Source organism: Sinohyriopsis cumingii, chromosome 8 (assembly GCF_028554795.1).
Source record: "Sinohyriopsis cumingii isolate HCF-2022 chromosome 8, ASM2855479v2, whole genome shotgun sequence".
NCBI classification, from domain to species: domain Eukaryota; kingdom Metazoa; phylum Mollusca; class Bivalvia; order Unionida; family Unionidae; genus Sinohyriopsis; species Sinohyriopsis cumingii.
In genome coordinates this window covers 107,687,205-107,708,100 of record NC_142968.1, presented here as the reverse complement: position 1 = coordinate 107,708,100, position 20,896 = coordinate 107,687,205, and the positions used below count along the sequence as shown (strand labels likewise).

General features: G+C 37.4%; 1 protein-coding gene across 2 annotated transcripts in view; it reads left to right on the top strand.

The window, feature by feature from the left end:
- Positions 1-20,896, top strand: part of LOC149794336 (uncharacterized) — a 34,007-nt gene that overhangs the window by 1,340 nt on the left and 11,771 nt on the right. For both annotated transcript variants that reach the window (XM_089968488.1, XM_089968489.1), the window contains exons 2-4: positions 10,216-10,293; positions 19,500-19,823; positions 20,262-20,392. In XM_089968488.1, the coding sequence (XP_089824614.1) occupies positions 10,233-10,293; positions 19,500-19,823; positions 20,262-20,392 (516 nt within the window). In that variant the 5' untranslated portion in view covers positions 10,216-10,232. The remainder of the gene's footprint in view (positions 1-10,215; positions 10,294-19,499; positions 19,824-20,261; positions 20,393-20,896) is intronic.

Below are 20,896 nucleotides of genomic sequence, written 5' to 3'. Positions count from 1 at the left end.
TCGCCCCAAAGTATTTCTGCCGGTACAGATTTTCCTCCGCTGTTTAGTATTTGTTAGACGCGTCTCTACTCACCTAACCTCAGCGGGTCAATGTTATCTTCTTGAAAATTTAGAGAACTATACAATTGAGGTAGAGGGTTATATAGAAAGGAGGATATAACCCGACAATGATACACTTTCAAGTCGAACATTAAGCTCTTTATCATAAACCACCACAACTGTTAACGCAAAAGTATTAAATACGAAATAAAGTCGCAAAATTAAACTGGAAAGGAGGAAATTAAAAAGGGCAAGAAAGATGAATTACGGAAATTAGAGTAGGAAATGAAACGTATACAGAAAAGGAACTTTTTTTTTATAACACGCTCATAACTACTACACGCAGAGGGGCCCCGAGTGGCCGAGTGGACTAAAGCGTTCTCCGATCACTGCCATCTCACCTCTGTCTGCGTGGGTTCGAGTCTCGGATTCAGCCAATGTAGGTATGTTGAAAGCTTGATAGAAGCTTCTCGTGGGTCGGTGGTTTCCCCGTGTTCTTCCTCCACCATTAATACTGGCCGCCATGTATAGCCTATCGTGTGCTGAAAAATGGCGTTAAACCCTACAACAAATACTACACGCAGCTATAGACAACAAAATATTGATGAGGACAATATCAGGAAATACAGTGAAGATGTAGACTTTGTGAAAATTGATAACCAGTGTCAGGCAAGATGTGATGAACTCATACAAGGGAATGAAATAGAGGAAGTAAATGACAGCTTAAAATAAGGGGAAATCACTTGGTTCAGATGGACTTAATTCGGAATTTATAAAACGTTTAGTAAAACTGTAATACCGCCGCTAGAATCATTATATAATGATATTAATACTGATCTAAGAATCATTATATAATAATATTAATACTGATCCTAGAATCATCATATAATAATATTAATACCGATCCCAGAATCATTATATAATAATATTAATACCGATCCCAGAATCATTATATAATAATATTAATACCGATCCCAGAATCATTATATAATAATATTAATACCGATCCCAGAATCATTATATAATAATATTAATACCGATCCCAGAATCATTATATAATAATATCAATACCGATCCGAATTATTACATAATAATATTAATACCGATCCCAGAATCATTATATAATAATATCAATACCGATCCTAGAATCATTATATAATAATATTATTATAAAAAGGGAAATGTATAATAAGATGAAAGAAGGGATTATTACAATCATTTTTAAAGGAAAAAGGAGAACAAAGTGATCTAAAAAACTGGCGCACATTATCATTACTGAATGTTGATTACAAGATTGTAAGCCATGTCCTAGCAACGAGAATCAAACTCTGCCTACCAACCTAAACCAAAAGGAAAAAGGAAGAAATATCTCAAATAACATTTTTCATATTTGTACAGTTATAGAGTATATAAATACAACAGAAAGAAAACCGGATATGGTCCTCTTTGACCAATATAAGTCTTTGGGTAGACTTGAATTTAATTATCTGAGAAAGTCTTGGAAAATTATCGTTTTGGAAATACATTCCAAAAGTGAGTTAAGATCTCACATACTCCCAAGTGCAAATTATTGGTGCAACCACTAATGCCTTTAAAACAGAGAGATCGGTGACCAAGGATGCCCACTTTCTATGCTATTATACACAATAACAACGTAAGTACAAAATAATCCACAATAAAGTTATTAATGATATTAAGATACCTAGCCTGAGAGATGAACGTAAAATGTTACAACACGCCGATGACTGTACTAACTTTATAAAAGATCACTTCTCCTCTGCACCCTCTGGAAAGAAGTATGATAAATTTGGAAAAGCCTCGGATTCTAAAATTAACCATGACAAAACAGAGATATTACTAACAGGAAACAATAAGGGGAACCGCCCGGGGTATCTCGTACATGATTAAGAAAAATGTCTTAGCTCTTGGGGTTTCGGACAAAATACGGAAGATGGAAACTATAAAAGGATTATGGACGACATAGACGAGGCTTTTATATATACATATCTATCTATCTATCTATCTGTCTATCTATCTATCTATCTATCTATCTATCTATCTATCTGTCTGTCTGTCTGTCTGTATGTATGTTTGCATGAATGCATATATATATATATATATATATATATATATATATATATATATATATATATATATATATATATATATATATATATATATAACACCAATATACAAAAAACATATATTATATGTTTAAACTAACACTGGAGATGAGGTTCCTCTATCACCGTTATATCCATATAATAATCTTACACATTCTTCTTAACTTTAAAATGGAAATCCTTAACTCTGAAGGAACCATAAGTATTTAGAATATAGGAACCCGGATCCGTGTCTTCGTGGGAAGTAAGAGGCGTAGATCCCGCAGGAGGATGATATGACGATCTGAGCGAGGTAAGATAGCCCTCGGGGGTAACCAATGAAAACCAGAAACATGGAACATGGACATACAGCACAGAAATATTTAGGGAACTTACACATACTTTCTTTCGCTTTCTCTCTCCTTCAATTTTCTCTTCTTAAATAGGAAAAAGACTAATCACATCTATCCCCTTTTGTTTTCTCTTAACTTTTCAGCTTAAGCTTTAGGCGAAGATTAAAATGATGCATTTATAATACAGACGCACTACATATATACACTATACAATAATATAATTTTGTTTACTAGTTATTTTTTATTTTTGGAACACATCACAAATGCATTTCTATTTAGAATTGACTTGATCTAAATAAGTAAAATGAAACTTAAACCGGCAGCCATATCCTGTTGGAAGGAACAAACCGGGAACAATGTATGCAGACATCGAGAAATAAAACAGATGACACGTATGTCTACATATGAATGTATGCGTATATACAATTCCGGTCTCTCCATATCCAGAAAAGAATTACCAGAAAAGAATTACCAGAAAAGAAAACGGAATGCACTCATAAAAAATTGAAATACCTGATTCCTTTCCTTATTTGTAGGAGATATAAACATTAAGTAACCATAAATGAATATGACAAAACAGAGACCGTCCTTACATGAATACTGTGAGAAAAATACTAACACTATAGCATACACATATCGCATACACATATATCATTCTGAGGATAGTACGAGGTTCAGAAGAGTTGGGACAGTTATGTGGAAACCGGCCAAAGACCTCATGCAGGGGGAAGGAAGTACACGTCATTAAAATTAGAGAGGGAGGAAAATAGTGGAGTCCATTAACCGTTGCATGCAACAATCAGTATTCATCCATGAAAACTAACTAGTATCACCTGAGACATGTTACTAAACTTTCAAAAATTGGTATCTTATCGAATTGTACAGGAAAAGTTAAACGTTCCTTGATACGATTTATAGTATCGAACCCGATTAGGATTTTTGGTTTTCGATGGATATAACGAAAACAATTACTTCCTAAATGAAACATTTATTGTTGTTGTTTTCTACATTCACACACCTCAGACTGCTTGATTTCCGACGAAAATTTCATGCATGATTTACCGCGCATTGGATTGTACCTGGACCCGTTAGGACCCACACTGTTGATCTCGACGAAAACTTATGCGGATCGTTCTCTGGCGTAATCATGATTTTCGATTGCAACGGTTGAATCATTTCTCGTATGTCGTAAAACCGATTTGTAATACGCTTTGATTTGCCACAAAAGACGATGTTGACTCTGTAACTTCAATTTTTCTGAACTCGAGGCGACCGCAGTTATGTACTTGATATCGCGATGCACCGATACATTAGCGCTATCATATGTTTGATGCTGCTCTCGGATCGTCTAGCGAGTTGAAGCGTAATTACATCGTCAACACAGCGTGACAACTATTATCATAGGCGGTAATAGGGTCCTTGAGATGTACATAGTGAATTGTGGTCATGATTATTCCATGATCAAGTATTTGTTTAATGAAAATTTTGACCATGAACGGTAACAATTAGGTGTTATTACTCTGGGCTACAGTACTAATCATCGGCTCTTGATCGCGTACGGTTACTCGTTCGATTAATCGCTGTATATTCATGCGACCTACGCTGAGCCTCGTCAACATCTCATTCGAATAATCCAAGTGAAAAAGTCCACCAACGGTTTCTAAGTATCGCCGTTGCTGTTCAGTCAATACTATTTTCATATCTCCAATACCTCTGAGTATATACAACTCAGCCTTTGACTTTATCAAGATTTTCAATGTGACATAAACAAATGTAAACCACTTCATAGTTAATTTTCCTGTATATCATACAATTAAAAAAACGTTTAATTATTAAATTAAAACCCCAAATTGTTTTATTATAAAATGATGCATGATGAACAAGGTGTACTCACATGGTATAAGGATTAACCCGACAATGATACACTTTCAAGTCGAACATCAAGATCTTTCTTATAAACCACCACAACTGTAAGCGCGAAAGTATTACATACGAAATAAATTCGCAAAATTAAACTTGACAAACGAGCAAAAAACTAAATTCAGCGACATGTTTATGATTTTGCATGGCATGAATATTCTTGACTGATCAAGTTTGATTTTATCTGCAAAATCTATTTGACGCAACAGGGCTGCATAATGAAGCTGCTTCTAAATGTGTATTAACAGAGTATTAAATGAATCTACAACGAAATTATTTCTGAATATCAGCGGTGGGAATCAACTGGTTAAATTCACCATGGTATCCAGTCCATGTTACCAATGATAGCTTTCTGCGTTGTGCTATCACTTTTTTTATTCTAAATAATCCTGCGTCGTCTGTTTTAATTCTTGTTCGTAAAACTGTCCGAGTACTGGTTCGCCGCACGAATCCGATATCGAGTAAGTAATCGGAATGGTAGTACCATACTAACCACGAATACTTCTTCGGTCCAGTTCGGGTATATCCCTTCTCAAACACTCGTTTTACCATAGAAATTCTGATGTGATCACCAACACGATACTTACCCAGGTAATAAAGCACACCTGCCACCGCGGTTTAATATTTTTTCCTCGAGCTTGAACGGGAGTCATTTAAACGTGCGGTGTTTGAAGTTATTATACTCCGATGTCAACGCCGGTAACACATCTTTGTATCTCGTTGAACCACTGGCTGTACATCGTTTCCACATCCTGTTTTGTGTCCTTTTGAATCTCTAGACGACAACGAATTTACCCCGATTGTATGTATGTATTCCGCGTTGCGATAACCAATCATCGAACGTTTTATTGTAATCGTCTTGGCAGTTATCATCCCATGCTTTATAAGGTTTAATACCGGTTGACTCATTATCCTTTTCGCTTCGTTGGTTAATCAAAGTCCAGTTCCGACTACACTATGTCCTGGACTATTCGAGGAATCCGCTATCTCAATTTCTTCATGTGTCGGAATTTATGTGCTAGTTTATACTCTTATTCGATTTTCTTACTTTTTCTTTTTAGTAATTCACGTACTTCAGGAGCGTTGTACTCTTGAGGAAAATAATTATGCAGAATTTGTTTCGTACCGTAATATCCATTCATCAGCTTATTGATATCTGATACGCTTTTTGATCTTTTCCCGGTTATTTACTCATAATAAACCCATCCTTCGACGAAAGATTTTAATTCATTCACGTCAGGAAATCCCTCATCCCCACTCCGCATTCGATTGTTGTTGCAAAATATCCTCTTCTCGTTCTTGTTCTCGTAATCTCCTGTTCCACTCAGCCATGCTCCTGCTCATTCGTTGGATTCATCCTTCTTCATTATTTTTGACCCATCATCATCACCACGATTACCATCATCAGGATTGATGAGACCCTTTTTATTTCTCGCTAATTGGTTTATGATCGTGTTAAGAAGACGAATATTGTTTTATTTGTTTATGTTTCATAAATGAACATCCATATCCCGTCTCTTCTCATACGCGTATAGTATCTTTTCAATCGAATCAATACTCTCTTTGAATCGCGGTCATTATAGGTTTATGCAACGGTTCGGTAACATTTTGCGGAAATATTTGACCACCAAATTGTTTGTCAGCAATGCGTTTTCTTAGTTGTTCACGTTGTTCGATAAACTGCCTCATGACCTTCCTCTCGTTGTGGAGGTGATGTTACCTTAATAAATGGCATGATAACAGTATACTATTAATAATGAACAAAAACATTATTTAAGTAGTATGTTATGATTCTGATGATAAATCAGTGTCATGATTTTGGTGGTTATGCATTCATTTCCATTCAGAACAAAACCTCAGGATCATAAAATACACCAAAACCACGTCGAAATCTATCTGTAATTATTTCTGCATCCCTTTGAAACACAAAAAAGTCATGCTTGGCAGGAGTAGCTTAGCAATAAGCTTTATAAACCCTGATGCGGTTATTCCTCTACAATGATCTCGTACAATGGAATCGATCTCGCGATTATTTGATCTGGAGAAGAGCAGAAATCAACCGGTGTTGCTCCTAATATACATATGGACGTCATAATAGGATTGAGAGAGATAAATCGCGTTAAAAGTGTTATTTCGTGATAACGAATAATACTCCTGATCCAGTTCATGTTTTGTCGAAAACAAATAGCTGATCGTGATGATCCTCTAGTTCTTCGACCGGAATGATATCATTGGGTTCTGTAAACGAAATCATATCCCGATTTGACCAGGACAATGTTTTAAGAGATTCGAGGAAGCTGATCATGTTCTTTGTTTATCCTGACCCGGGTGGAGCGTATAAACGGTTACTGTATCGTATTTAAGTCCGTTGTTCAGCAGCATGTTCCTGAACAAGTTGGTTTTACCACGACCAGTTGCACTGGCAGTCCCGTAAACCCCTCACAAAAAGCAAAAAAAAAAAAACAAAAAAAAATAAAAACAAAAACAAAAACAAAAACAAAACACCAGAAAAAACCCATCCCTCCAAAAAGTAAACCTCTAAAGAAAAAAAAAGAAACAAAACAAAAATAACTTTCTTGGTTTAGTAACGTGTTCTGAGTCCAAATTGATTATGTTCATTCTCATTTATACTTAAATTAAAACAATCTATCAAATTGTTAACGCATAAAAAAATAAAGTATTAAAGTAATCCATTAAGTGTCAACGATTTAACCATGAAGTTTTATTTATTCTTCTTAATATGATAAGTTACTCAGCGTTTGTCACTCTCATTGGAGGTGAAAGCGTTGCCGATTTTGGCTGTAAAGTGAGCAAGAAAGTCTATAAAACCGGTGATAGCATGACCGGTGACCTAACCATGAGTGGACAGCGAGCCATAAACGGGTCGACGTTCGACAGCACCGATAAAACATGTGAGACTAGGTTGAGTCAAGTTAATAAAACATTATCGCCCCCTCCCCACCCCACCCCACCCCCCTCGTAGTCGGGACGATGACCAGAGACATCAACAAATCTGGAAAAATTATTTTAAACCCTGGGAGTCTCAAAGCGACAGCACCTGATAATGCTGTCCTGGTATAAAAAAAAAAAAAAAAAAAAACAAACAAAAAGACAAAAAAAAAAAAAAAAAAACATTATTCGGTGGGACAATGATAGGAAAGAAACATGAATAGATCTGCGCTGTATGGAACAGAAACAAACGCAAAGTTACCATTTCAGCCGGTGACTGCTGGTTCCCTCTATAACACTCTGAGCCTTACACTCAGTATGACAGGGGAAACCCCAAAAGAGGACCTTAACGTAAATGGAGATAAGCGCCGAGTTACATCAGCCGTTAAATCGTACGCATTGAATAAGTCTGAAGATACCATGGAGGGTAATCTAGACATAGACGGACTTTAATAGTCGGCGTCGATACTACACTGTATCTTTTGGATGATCAAGTTATTAATTATAAACACGTCAAGGATTGCTCGCAAAACACATCCGGGGACTCAATGGGGATACTATTTAGATAAACGGTAACATTGACATGGATGGACACTTGATAGTCGGAATAAATCTTGAACAGATTCCTCAAGACGATCAAGTTCCAAGTTACAAACACGTCAAAAATTACTCACTAGCAGCTTCGGGTGGTTCAATGACAGGGAATCTTGACGCGAGTGGACATTTGATAATAAGCATTTAATGATTCAGAACAACTTCATAATAATCAAGTTCCTAGCTACATACATGTTAAAGACTACGCGCTAACCAATCAGGCTGATCGCTAACCGAGGATCTTAATATCAATTATGATTCAATTTTATGTGTTCAACACCTGTCAATGGTTTTGATTTTGCCAACAAACTGTATGTGGATACGCTACCAATTAAAAACAACGTCAGAATCATAACATTAAATGTCCTAAATTCAGCTTCCTAATCATAATATATATATATATATATATATATATATATATATATATATATATATATATATATATATATATATATATATATATATATATATATATATATATATATATATATATATATATATATATATATATACATATATATACATACATATATATATATATATATATACATACATATATATACATACATATATATATATATATATATATATATATATATATATATATATATATATATATATATATATATATACATATATATATATATATATATATATATATATATATATATATATATATATATACATATATATATATATATATATATATATATATATATATATATATATATATATATATATATATATATATATATATAGTAATTAATGTAGTTTATTTGACTGATAACAGGGATGTGATTTGATCTGCTGAGTCAGTATATTCTTCACCAAGCATAATCATAGCATGGAATATATTTACCGAAGAAAAAAGGCTATATCACAAGGGTATGGATCGGTGGATGGGGTACAGCGCGTTACCCCCTGATGTCTCTCAACCTAAGAAATATAAAAGAAACATTATATCTTTGAGATTTGCTTATCTCGATTAAAGTGGTTTAACTAAAGTCTGGATTCTATTTCTTTTACAAAAGATGTGGGGCTCATACATTGTAAGAATAATAATTTCTGACACTGCTACAAAGGACAACTGCTACTACTACCATTACAAGCATCATCACCATAATTGTACTACTAATACTAAACTTCAAATACTAAGGCTGATACAATTCCTACTTTTACAACAACAACTGCTAATACTATAATATTAGTATAACCACAACAACACAATATACACTACTACAGAACTACTAATTGTACAGCTAACTTCTACTTTAACAATATTACAACTCCTTCTACTAACGATACCACATGTATGAACTATACGGAAGCAGATATCTCTTAGTTTCATTCAATATGCCTTCCTCTGTGTGTGTGTGTGTGTGTGTGTGTGTGTGTGTGTGTGTGTGTGTGAGAGAGAGAGAGAGAGAATATAACACTTAAAATTGTTAGCTGCACCTGCTGTACCTGTACTTTTGAGTACAATATAAATAAAATTATCGAATTCCTGGAGACAAGTGTATCGTTTTATGTCTTCCATTTTCATGTTGAGTTTGTCACCATGTCAGTTCTATTGGTCAGATGCCTATCAATATTCTAGAATGGTTTAATGCGTAAATCACATTTGTCACCCTATCATTTCAAAAGCGTGTTTCCGGCAATAAAGTCATATTTTGTTTTTAGACCTTTTCTTCCTTTTCTTCCGTTTCAGCTGGTTTAAAAGAATCAGAGACAACTCTTGGTGTTCTTATTAAAATATTTTACCGTCACTGATTTTTATCATCTAGAGTTTCAGAAATTCTTTGATGATTACAATTTAGGATTTCATTGCATTTTCATCTACCGGAAACAAGAATGCATCCTGTTTGTAAAAGTCATCAATTGAAAATATATTGTTAGGTCTAGAGCATTTTGAACGCTAATATCAAATTCCCTGTCTAATATATGCATACAGTTTGAAACGGGTTTTTTCTCGCTTCATATTACAAACAACATTAATCACTATTATATTTTGTGTATCGGTACTTCAACCGTACCATAATTTTTGATCGATGCATTCTTTTTTATTCAGAATGTGCGGTGAAAAGCATCGTTGTGTACACTATTGCTATCATGATCTATACAGAGAAGAAATGATGACGCTATGTATAATTTGGTCAGATTAAAATAAAATACTAACTCATGTCAAGAAATAATTTCTGTAGTGTTTAATTTGCAACACTATTTCTTTATATTTAATCATACCAGCTTTCTAATTACAGCGTCAATAATTATACAGATGAGTGCAAAAGCGATGGTTATAACGATGGCCCTCTGTCTGATGGTCAGGGAGTCACTGGGTAAGCAGAACATCTCTACGTGTACGTATAAGCCTCAGTGGTTTGATATTATTGCATTTGATAACAACTGGGTAAGAGGTCTAGACGTTACAAATACCTTGTATATAAGGACCAGGATCAATACTAGTATAATCATCTTTTTGTTGTTGTGCTTTTTGTACAATTTCATGTATGTATGTATGTATGTATGTATGTATGTATGTATGTGTGTGTGTGTGTGTGTGTGTGTGTGTGTGTGCATGTATGTATGTATGTATGCAGGCAGGCATGTAGGTAGGTAGGTAGGACTGTGTGCATGTAGGTAAGTAGGTATGTAGGTATATATAGGACCTGGTTTGACTTACTTATTATAGTACATATTATTCTATAAGCATTATGGAGGTAAAGGTATCAAAACAAATATATACACGTGGGATATCATGAAACATACCCCGTATGGAAAAATATAACAAGTGGTGACAATCCGTTGTAATAATTATACCTTATGAGCAAGAGAGCTTGCATCTCTGCGGGTTGTCATACAACAAAATTTGCGGACTTTTATGACAAGACGTTGTTCAGATTTCGCTTCATTAAAAGATAATATACCACTTATTTTTGATATTTATGCTAGGGCACGTTGGTTGAGAGTAGGGGATGCATTTTCTTGTAGAATGATGTTGTTATAAGGTTTAACGCCATTTTCAGCACAAGATAGGCTATACATGGCAGCCAGTATAACTGGTGGAGGAAGAACCCTGGAAAACCCAGGGAAGAACCACCGACCTACGAGAAGCTACTGGCAGGCTTTCCAACATACCCACGCTAGCCGAGCCTTGGACTCGAACCCACGCAGACAGATGTGAGATGGCAGTGATCCGAAACGGTCAGCGCTTTAGACCACTCGGCCACTCGGGGCCCCTCTTGTAGAATGAAGCTATACAGATTGCCGTCTCCAAACATAAATCTATTCCATACATAATCAACGACAGACGACAAACAGTCAACCCTGCTTCCAAGAAGTGTCTCCCGCAATATATCGTCTTCCTGATTGAAGAGGTCTAGCTCATCTCTAAAGTGTCAATCACTGTCTGAAAGAAATCAATGCGTTCTGCAAGTAGCATCTCGCACCTAAAATAAGATGTTACGCTCAGCCACAGAGTTTAAATATCATAGGTCTACGAACAGGCATGTCATATAATTTCACTATTTCAGAGAGAGGCCATAACATTGATGAAAATATGCTTGCAAGAAACCACGTGCTACTTGGTTTTAAATCCAAGTGAATGTTTCTAAATTGAATTAAGTCATGCCGTAATTCCATATTTGCTCTCCAGGTAGTTTCTTCATGATTTTGAATAACATCAATTATGTGTCGATTACAAACAGTTTTGTCTTCCGGTTGGAATCTTACCGCGTAGTCTAAAAGAACGCTTCCTAGACCATATTTATTAGTTATTCTGTCAATGTCTGGAATAAAAACCCGTCTGTTTTAAAGGGATTGTCAGATACTGACATAAACGCACAGTGAATATATTTTTCTCGCTAAAAAACCACCCGCCCCTACACAGTCCGTTAAAATACAAAAATTTCGCCTGAGATACGTATACTTCCATTGACCAAATTCCTAAAGTACTGCACGATGTTTCGGTGGGCAAATATTTATTTGCACAGCTCTGACATAGCTCAAGTTCTTCCGTATTGGAATGCGAGGCGTCTGAGCATAGTTCGTACCCATATAGGACCGAAGGTAGAATAATTATTCTCCAAACTTTCATTGTTAATGGATTCAATCCGCCGTTTCTGATACCAATATAAAAAAGATTCATACAAATGTTTGCCTTTATTGCACGCTTCCTTTATCGCGAAGTTTGGTTTTAAGTTGTATGTTAGATGTACTTTGGCGTACTTCTTACTTTTGACTGCTGGTATTGGAGAATTGTCAAACAGCAAAGAAGGGAAAACAGTCGTTCTTTGTTAGTGTACAAGATAGTACAACTTTTATCTGCATTATATTTAAGACTCCACCTTCTGGCATAGTCAGAAACTGCATCAAGGAAATGTTGCATCGAATAAGGCGAATTAGACCAGGCACGGCCCTAGGATGTGCGGGGTCCATGGCAGCATGCGGAGACCAGGCAGCAAGCGATGAGCGAGGGGCCCCAAGAGAAACACTTGCATTGGGGAGTTAATTTCATGAAAGAGCGGGGCCCTAGGCATTAGCCTCGCTCGCATCGCCCTATGACCGAGCCTGAATTAGACATTAAGGTTTTGTCATCTACTAATAAGACGCAAGGCAGATGGAGATCGGCAAATTTTAGACCACGCAAAGTTTGATCCAATTCAGTGATCAAATCATTTATCATTATGAGAAAGAACCACGCAGACAAGGTGCGACCCTGACCTACATGCTTTTCAACAGCAAAACGTTCAGACAGCTTGCCCGCAAATAAGGCATAACTTGTTAAGCTCTAGAACGAGCCTTTCATGATGCGCGAGATCCTCCCTTTGGATCCAAGTCTGTACGACTTGTAAAATATCTCGTTTTGTCAACTGTATTGAATGATTTAGTATTATCTAGAAATGTAACGACGACAGGAGTATTACCCAAGAAGCTGCAACACGCCAATAAGAAGGATCATCCACGCAACAACACGTGCTGTGCAAGCAACCCAAAGAAAATACAGCAGTTGATCAGCAAACAGCAGGAAGCTCTCACCAAAGTGACACCTGATGACACCATTGACTCCAAATGGTCCCATCTCCGTGACTCTTTGTACAATTCAGCCATCACAGCTTACGGGAAGAGGGAGCAAAAAAATGTTGACTGGTATGAGGATAACTGGGAGGAGATGGAGCCCGTGACTGAGGAAAAGGGGAAAGCCCTCCTGGCATACAAGGCTGTACCTAGCCCTAGAACACTACAAGGCCGCATGACTGCAAGGAACAACGCCCAGAAGACCGCCCGCCACTGTGTCAACATCTACTAGCTGAACCTTTGCAACAGTATACAGACAGCTGCCGACATCGGGGATGCAAGAGGAATGTATGAGATATCAAGAAAGCGACAGCCCCCCATCTCCAAGACAGCCTCCCTCAAGTCCAAGAGGGGCGACGACATCACAGACCAGGGGAAACAACTGCAGAGATGGGTTGAGCACTATCGAGCTATATGCAACCTAAAACAACGTCACTGACACTGCCCTGAACGCCATTCCAGACCTGCCTGTCATGCAGGAGCTAGACACACAGCCCACCCTGGAAGAGCTCAGAAAAGCCATCGATTACCTTGCTTGTGGGAAGGCTCCTGGAAGCGACGTCAATCCGCCTGAAGTCCCCAAGAGCGGGAAACCAGCACTGCTCCAGTCCCTACACATACTCCTCTGCCCCTGCTGGGAACAGGGATACATCCAACAGGACATGCGTGACGCCAAAATCATCAATTTGTACAAGAACAAAGGAGACCGTAGCGACTACACCAACTACCGGGGCATCTCTCTCATCAGCATCGTCGGAAAGACTTTCGCCCGTGTTGCCTTGGCGCGCTTGCAGATCCTAGCCTGCCGCGTCTACCCAGAGTCCCAGTGTGGATTTCGAGCCGGCAGGTCAACTGTAGACATGATCTTCTCACTCGCCAGTTGCAGGAGAAGTGTCGCGAGCAGCAGATGCCCCTCTAAATTGATTTCATAGACCTGACGAAGGCGTTTGACCTGGTCAGTCGGAGTGGACTCTTCAGACTCTTGCATAAGATTAACTGCCCCCCCCTCAACGTCTACTTGCTGTCCTCATGTCGTTTCACGAGAACATGCACATCACAGTGTGCTTCAATGGCGCAACATCGGAGGCCTTCAAATGTCATCAGCGGAGCCAAACAAGGCTGCTTGCTTGCGCCGACGCTCTTCGCCATATTCTTCTTCATGCTTCTCCAGTATGCCCTCAAGGACTGCAGTGAGGGAGTGTACATCCATACCAGGGCTGACGGCAAGCTGTTCAACATCGCCCGTCTCCGCGCTAAGACTAAAGTCACAGAGGTACTGATCCGTGAATTGCTCTTCACCGACGATGCAGCCTTGACATCACACACTGAAGATGGACTTTAGCAGCTGATATTCCGCCTCTCCTACGCTTGCAAGAAATTTGAACTGACTATCAGTTTGAAGAAAACGAACGTCATGAAGCAGGACGCAGACTCCCCTTCCCTCTGTCACCATCGATGGGTACAACTTGGAAGTTGTCGAGAACTTCACATGCCTCGGGTGCAACATCTCCAGCTCACTCTTCATTGATTCTGGGGTTAACGGCAGGATTGCCAAGGCAGAAGCAGTGATGGCCAGACTAAACCAGAGGGTCTGGAACAACCACAATCTCACCGAGAAGACCAAACTGCGTGTCTACCAAGTCTGCGTGATCAGCTCACTCCTCTACAGCAGCAAAACATGGACCACCTATGCAAGACACGAGAGGAAACTCAACAGCTTCCACCTGAGATGTCTGCGGCGCATTCTGTACATCCACTGGCAGGACAAAGTACCCAACACAGAGGTTCTAGAACGCGCCAACATCAACAACATGTTCTCCATTCTCAGCCAGAGGCGCCTTCGCTGGTTTGGCCATATCAAGAGAATGGACCCAGCCCGCATTCATAAAGACCTGTTATATGGAGAGTTAGCAGAAGATGCACGACCGACTGGACGACCACGTCTGCGCTATAATGATGTTTGCAAGAAGGACATGATGACTGCCAACATCAATGTCAACAACTGGGAGAGCTGTGCCAACGACCGTTCCACCTGGCGTCTAGCTGTCAGGCAGGGAGTTCAAAAATCAGAGGAAGAAAGGAAAAGAAAACAAGCTGAAAAGAGAGCTAGAAAGAAGGATAAACAAAAGCTTAATCTGGAGCTACACCATCGTCTCCCGTAGACGGACGGATGCCAAAAACAACGACATGAGTATCTCTATCCATATAATATCATATAGATTATTTGATACAGAAATCTGCAGTTGTATTAACGCAGTTTTTTTTAAAACCCTGTTGCAATGAATTCGGAAAAGAAATTCGTATAGAAAATATAAAGTCCATTGTATATAATTTGTTATAGGACTTTCTGAAACACTGTAACTATAGTTATATCACGATAGCTGTTCATATATAATTTGTTCTCCCCCCCCCCCATTTTTAAATATTAGTATTACCAAACCATGCTTAAAATGTCATGGTAGTTCTCGGCCTCGTACGCTTTTGTGAATATAATTTCAAGTAACTGTACACTGCTTGGAAAATCCACAAAATTGTAAATGCTGAACAACAATACCGTCGTGACCACATGTCTTATCGTTATTGAGAGAATTAATTGCACAGCTGATTTCTTTTCTAATGGGGATTTTATCAACTACTTTAACGAAGTGGGAATGCGTCTCTTTGCTGTGTTTTCTAACCTCTGCTAAGACGATCTAGTAATGATTCTCATCCTGCGTATAAGTATTGTCAGTAGTGAAAAACTGGAAAAATGATTTGCCAATAACTCTCGAACAGAGTGGTAGTCGCGTACACTTTTTCAGATTGATTCGATTTCGCATTTGTAATCATGCTTATATCTTTGCTTCCATAAAACTAATAGAACACAGAAATATCAAGCTCTGCAGCCTTTTCAAGCCCGCTAAATCGTTCCCTATCGCAATTTTATTTAGCTTTCAACAATTCGTTTGCAAACAGTTTCTTCGCTTTCTTATAATTCGTATATTCCGAGCCCCTTGGCCTACCATTATAGATCCATTCTCTACGTTTCAGCCGCATTTCCTTTTGAAACATTTTACGTTTAGTGGTTTCCAATAGGGGTTAGCGTACGGGCAAAACCTCTTCATGGGAAGAAGCCTAGAAGCCGCGTTATGTAAAATATTTACCATGTCTTGAATAATAATTTCAATATCTACATTCGTCACTAGTTCTGCCTTAGGAAGTTGCGCTAAATATTCGTTGCGTATTGCTTCCTTATACCTACTTATCCGTTCTGCCGTAGCCTTTTTCCAGTTTACTGATTAAAATATGTGCTCGTCGGCCCTCGTTGTATTATGTATAATGCTCTGTTTTTACAGGACGATGATCTGAAATATTCAAAGGATGATCATCTATTATATCGGCATTAACAACTAGGTCGAACTTACTTTTTTGCAACAATATACGGTCCATCAAAGATTAATATTAACCATTGGCTGACGAAAAAGTGAACTCAGATCCATTACAAATGGATTAACAGATACTAAATAACTATCGCACAAAACTTAACAGCGCCTCTAGCGTTTGATGCGATACAATTGGCTTTGGAGCTAAACAGTAAATTGAATGCCTTCTTTACCAAATATATCAAATTAGCCCTTCAGTGCTTCTATTGTTTCAGACCAACGTGCAACAGGAAAATTAGTTGATGGCAATAGGAGCCCGAAAACAACATATTTACATTCATCGTTTCATTTTACCTCTATCCTAAAGCTCTTAGGCTGCTAGCTCTTGAACAAAGGATGCACGCATAGTAACTTTCTGTATACGATTGCCATTCCACACAACCCTGTATGTCTTAGCCTTTCTTCAAAATTCACAGTTAGACAATTGTCTGAGCTTAAGACAGATTTAAACTCTGGATGTATATTGTCTAGAAAAGTGAAATGCTCCGGCAAAAGCCAGTGCTCAGTGAGCACTGCAATGTCTGCCTCGTTTAGTAAAGAATACCAGTAAGGTGAGCCATGCAGAACTCATGTACGTTCACTGTCATTATGCGAAATGTATGATTAGTCACTTGTTGGCGTAAAAAAAAGAGTTTCAACAAAAGAATTGTAAGGATTATACAATATTTAACCATAATATATGTATGTTCGTTTATCTAAATTATTCCAAATATCGCCTGTTTTCCGCATCGATATAATCATCATACCATTCTCTTGCCCATACAACATTTAGCCAAACATCTTTCTCTAAAACTTTCTCAAAATCTAACTCATCTACCGTGACTTAAACAGAATATGTTTCCTTTTTTATCCCCTTACTTTAAAGCCTCGAGTGTTTATCACTATTACCCCTTTTATTCTAACGGCTTTTTGATACATTTTTTCATCTACCGGTATCCTTGACACAATAACCCCATATGCAATTGAGTTTCTCACACGCATTTGAGGTCCTTAGTTTGTACTGGTTTCGATGACATCGATTACTTTATTACATTTATCCCCAGACTTTGTAGGGATACCTGATTTAGTTGTTGATGACAACCTTTCGCTTCTATAGTTGTTTCTTGCGTGTTTTCGTGTGGAGTAATTCTGATCATTGTTGTAACTACGCCCTCCGCTATTTTTGATTACAGTAACTTCATTTGAAGAACTGATGTGGTGGACAGAGTCAACGCAACTCCTTTCCATGGGCCAGCGGATTTTATATGAACGCTTTTGTTGTGGGCTGTATATTCTGTTTGGCACCATCTGAAACAACAAATATATTCCTTTCGACGTATTTTTCTTTGGTGTTTCAATTAAAGGTTTGCCAATGCTTACTATATGAACTAGTGTCCTTTGAGTCTGTGCCATGTTTTGTATCTTTATGCATATTCCATTCTCTAGCATTTGGTGTAAAATCAGCTGCTGAGCCTTGATGCTTTCCAGACATTTATTACTTTCCCTGAGTGATACTTTTAAGGCCAATTTTTATTTTCATAATTTCTTCTCTTTCTCCTTGTATCTTTCTAATTCCGATAATGGTCTAGTTAAGTGAATATCTCTTTTACGTACTTTATCAAGTTCGTTTTTCAATTCGCTTATCATGTCGTCCTTTATTTCTTGAATAGTGACTGGCATATAATGCTTCAGATACATTACCTTGAACGAGTTCCCCGTTATTACTGAAATGTCACCCATATCACCTGCAAGAGTGGTTACTGAATTGTGTTCCAAACACTTTGGACAATGAGCAGCTAGTGAAGTATGTTAATAGTTTCTACAACTAAACAAGATGCATCTGAAGGTCATATTCTTGTAGTGTATGCAAATTACAATCCATTGAATGTTTACAGAGATCATATTATTTGAGTTAATATTTATTTGAGAATTATAATAATGAAACTGTTTGTATTTTACAGTAATCATAATTAAGAGAGGCACTTAATTATTTATTTTTATTTTGAAACGTTTTTGTTATAGAAAAGTTAGTCTCTTTTTAAAATAATGTTAAGAATCTTCAATGATTTTGTGGGAACCCCAGCTTCCACCCTTACCCATATAAACCTGGCATTACCGATAACAAGTGAATTCATGTTGTCTTGGTATCATTTTACCAGTAATGACGTTAGAATGTCATTTGTGGGTATTCGAAATTTTTACCCCATAAAAGGGGTTAATAGTGAATTTTTAGATACGTGTTAAACCTAAAGAAATCAACTTATCATTTAACGTGACGTGCTCAGAAGCACTCTCTCTCTCTCTCTCTCTCTCATCATAAAGACCTAATGTAGTTTGCTGGAAATCATTCGGCAGCGTTTGCAGATTTGTCCAAATTATTAATGATATTGAAATTCATTATTAAATAAATATGTTATAAATTTTAATTAAATAATATTCCAATCTGCTATATATTTATTATTATTGCTATCAGCACTATATTATTCTCAATTTGATACTTTTCAGTCCTTTCAAGTCCTCATATCCTTAGATACCAAAGTAAAGAATATATTCTTTGATCCAAATGATGGTTAATAAATAAACTGGATAAAAACTGGGGAAAAATTTCCTTGGATGTCAATTATTTGTTAGAACGAGAAAAGTAATGTGCGCTTGTGTCAGTTATTTGGATTTTTAACGTAGCTTTAAAAGATTTTCATTCATATTGCTGTGATGTCTGAAGTGTCACAGTTTGTAGTGATGTCTAGCAATGGGGCATTATGCCGCAGACATGTTTCATGGTCCCACCCAGTCACATTATCCTGACACCAGGCCGACAAGTCATAACACTAACCTCTTAATGCTAAGTCTTTGTTATGACTCGGCCGGGGCTCGAACTCATGACCTACATCGTCCGCGAATGACTCTCTAACCACATAGGCCACCGGAGTGGTCTCTTTTTAAAAGTAAAGGAAGTTTAATTGTATCGAAGATTCTATGTTAATTGTTATATAACCAAACGTCAATTTAAAAAAGAAATATTGCATGATTCAATATTTAAGATCGAATTTGCTATTCGCTCAATTTAGAACTCACATGGACAACAGAGGTGCTGTCCACTACATGCTGCGAAGGTCAAGACAAGTTATTAGTGTGGAATTATTCTGTTGGAGAAAACGATAGAATAAGACAACTCCAGTGGTACTACAACAAGACTACATTGATATGCTATAACTCAGAGTCCTATGGATTTCACGTGACACCGTTGTACGAGGGAAGAATTAAAAAGAATGGAACATCGGGAATAATCTTGAAAAACGTGACAACCAACGATACAGGAGAATATACTTTGTATCCAAAATTATCTGGTGAGAAATCTCGGAATGTGCAAGCAATTCTCCTAACAGTGTTGGGTTTGTATTATGACTTTTATCCTTTAAAGCTGCATTGTACTTATCATATATATATTGTGTCGATAAGTAGTTGTCTGTGTTCGTACGAATGTCCGTATCAGCGACTTTGTTGCGTAAGTTTAGGAGGATGTGTACTCCGTCGAAGGGGGATGGAGTTTGGTGACGTAACCTGTAGAGCTGAACTCGTGTCTCAGTAGAGTAGGAATTCTCTAACCTGTATGATATTAGTCTTGTGTGTGTGTGTGTGTGTGGGTGGGGGTATATATGTGTGTGTGTGTGTGTGCGTAAGAATGGGATCCATGTTATGTATTTGATTATATCTTTACTACTTTATGAAATCGGTGTAATTCAATATTGATAAAGGAACACGTTACATATAACAAAACAGTATTACGATCTGAAAATTTATTTTTCTATATCTTTGGGCGATATTTACAGAAACGCCATTATTTAACTGCAAGCCGACCATAACTAGTCTTTCGAACCATCTCATTTATTGCTCGATGACGACCTGCGGCAAACCACATTTATTAACGGAATGGAGACTTGAACGAGAGCAGGACCCCGTGGTATGTCTCTTGAATGATAATTGGAAATAATTTCTCATCACAACATATGTGATGATAATCGAATAGTGATATTTTGAACCTTATGGAACAGTAATAGCATGAACATTTTTGCATACCTAAAAAGATGTTGATATTAACAGAAAGGATGGGAACGCAAGAATATACGGATTATTAGCAATGCAAAGTGTCATTTGGTATTTTAAAAAGCACATCATACACACACACACACACACACACACACACACACACACACACACACACACACACACACACACACACACACACACACACACACACACACACACACACACACACACACACACACACACACATGCATGCATGCATACATACATACATACATACATACATACATACATACATACATACATACATACGTACGTACGTACGTGCGTGCGTGCGTACGTACGTACATACCTACCTACCTACATACATACATACATGAAATTATATAAAAAGCACTAACAATAAAGATGATAATTTTGT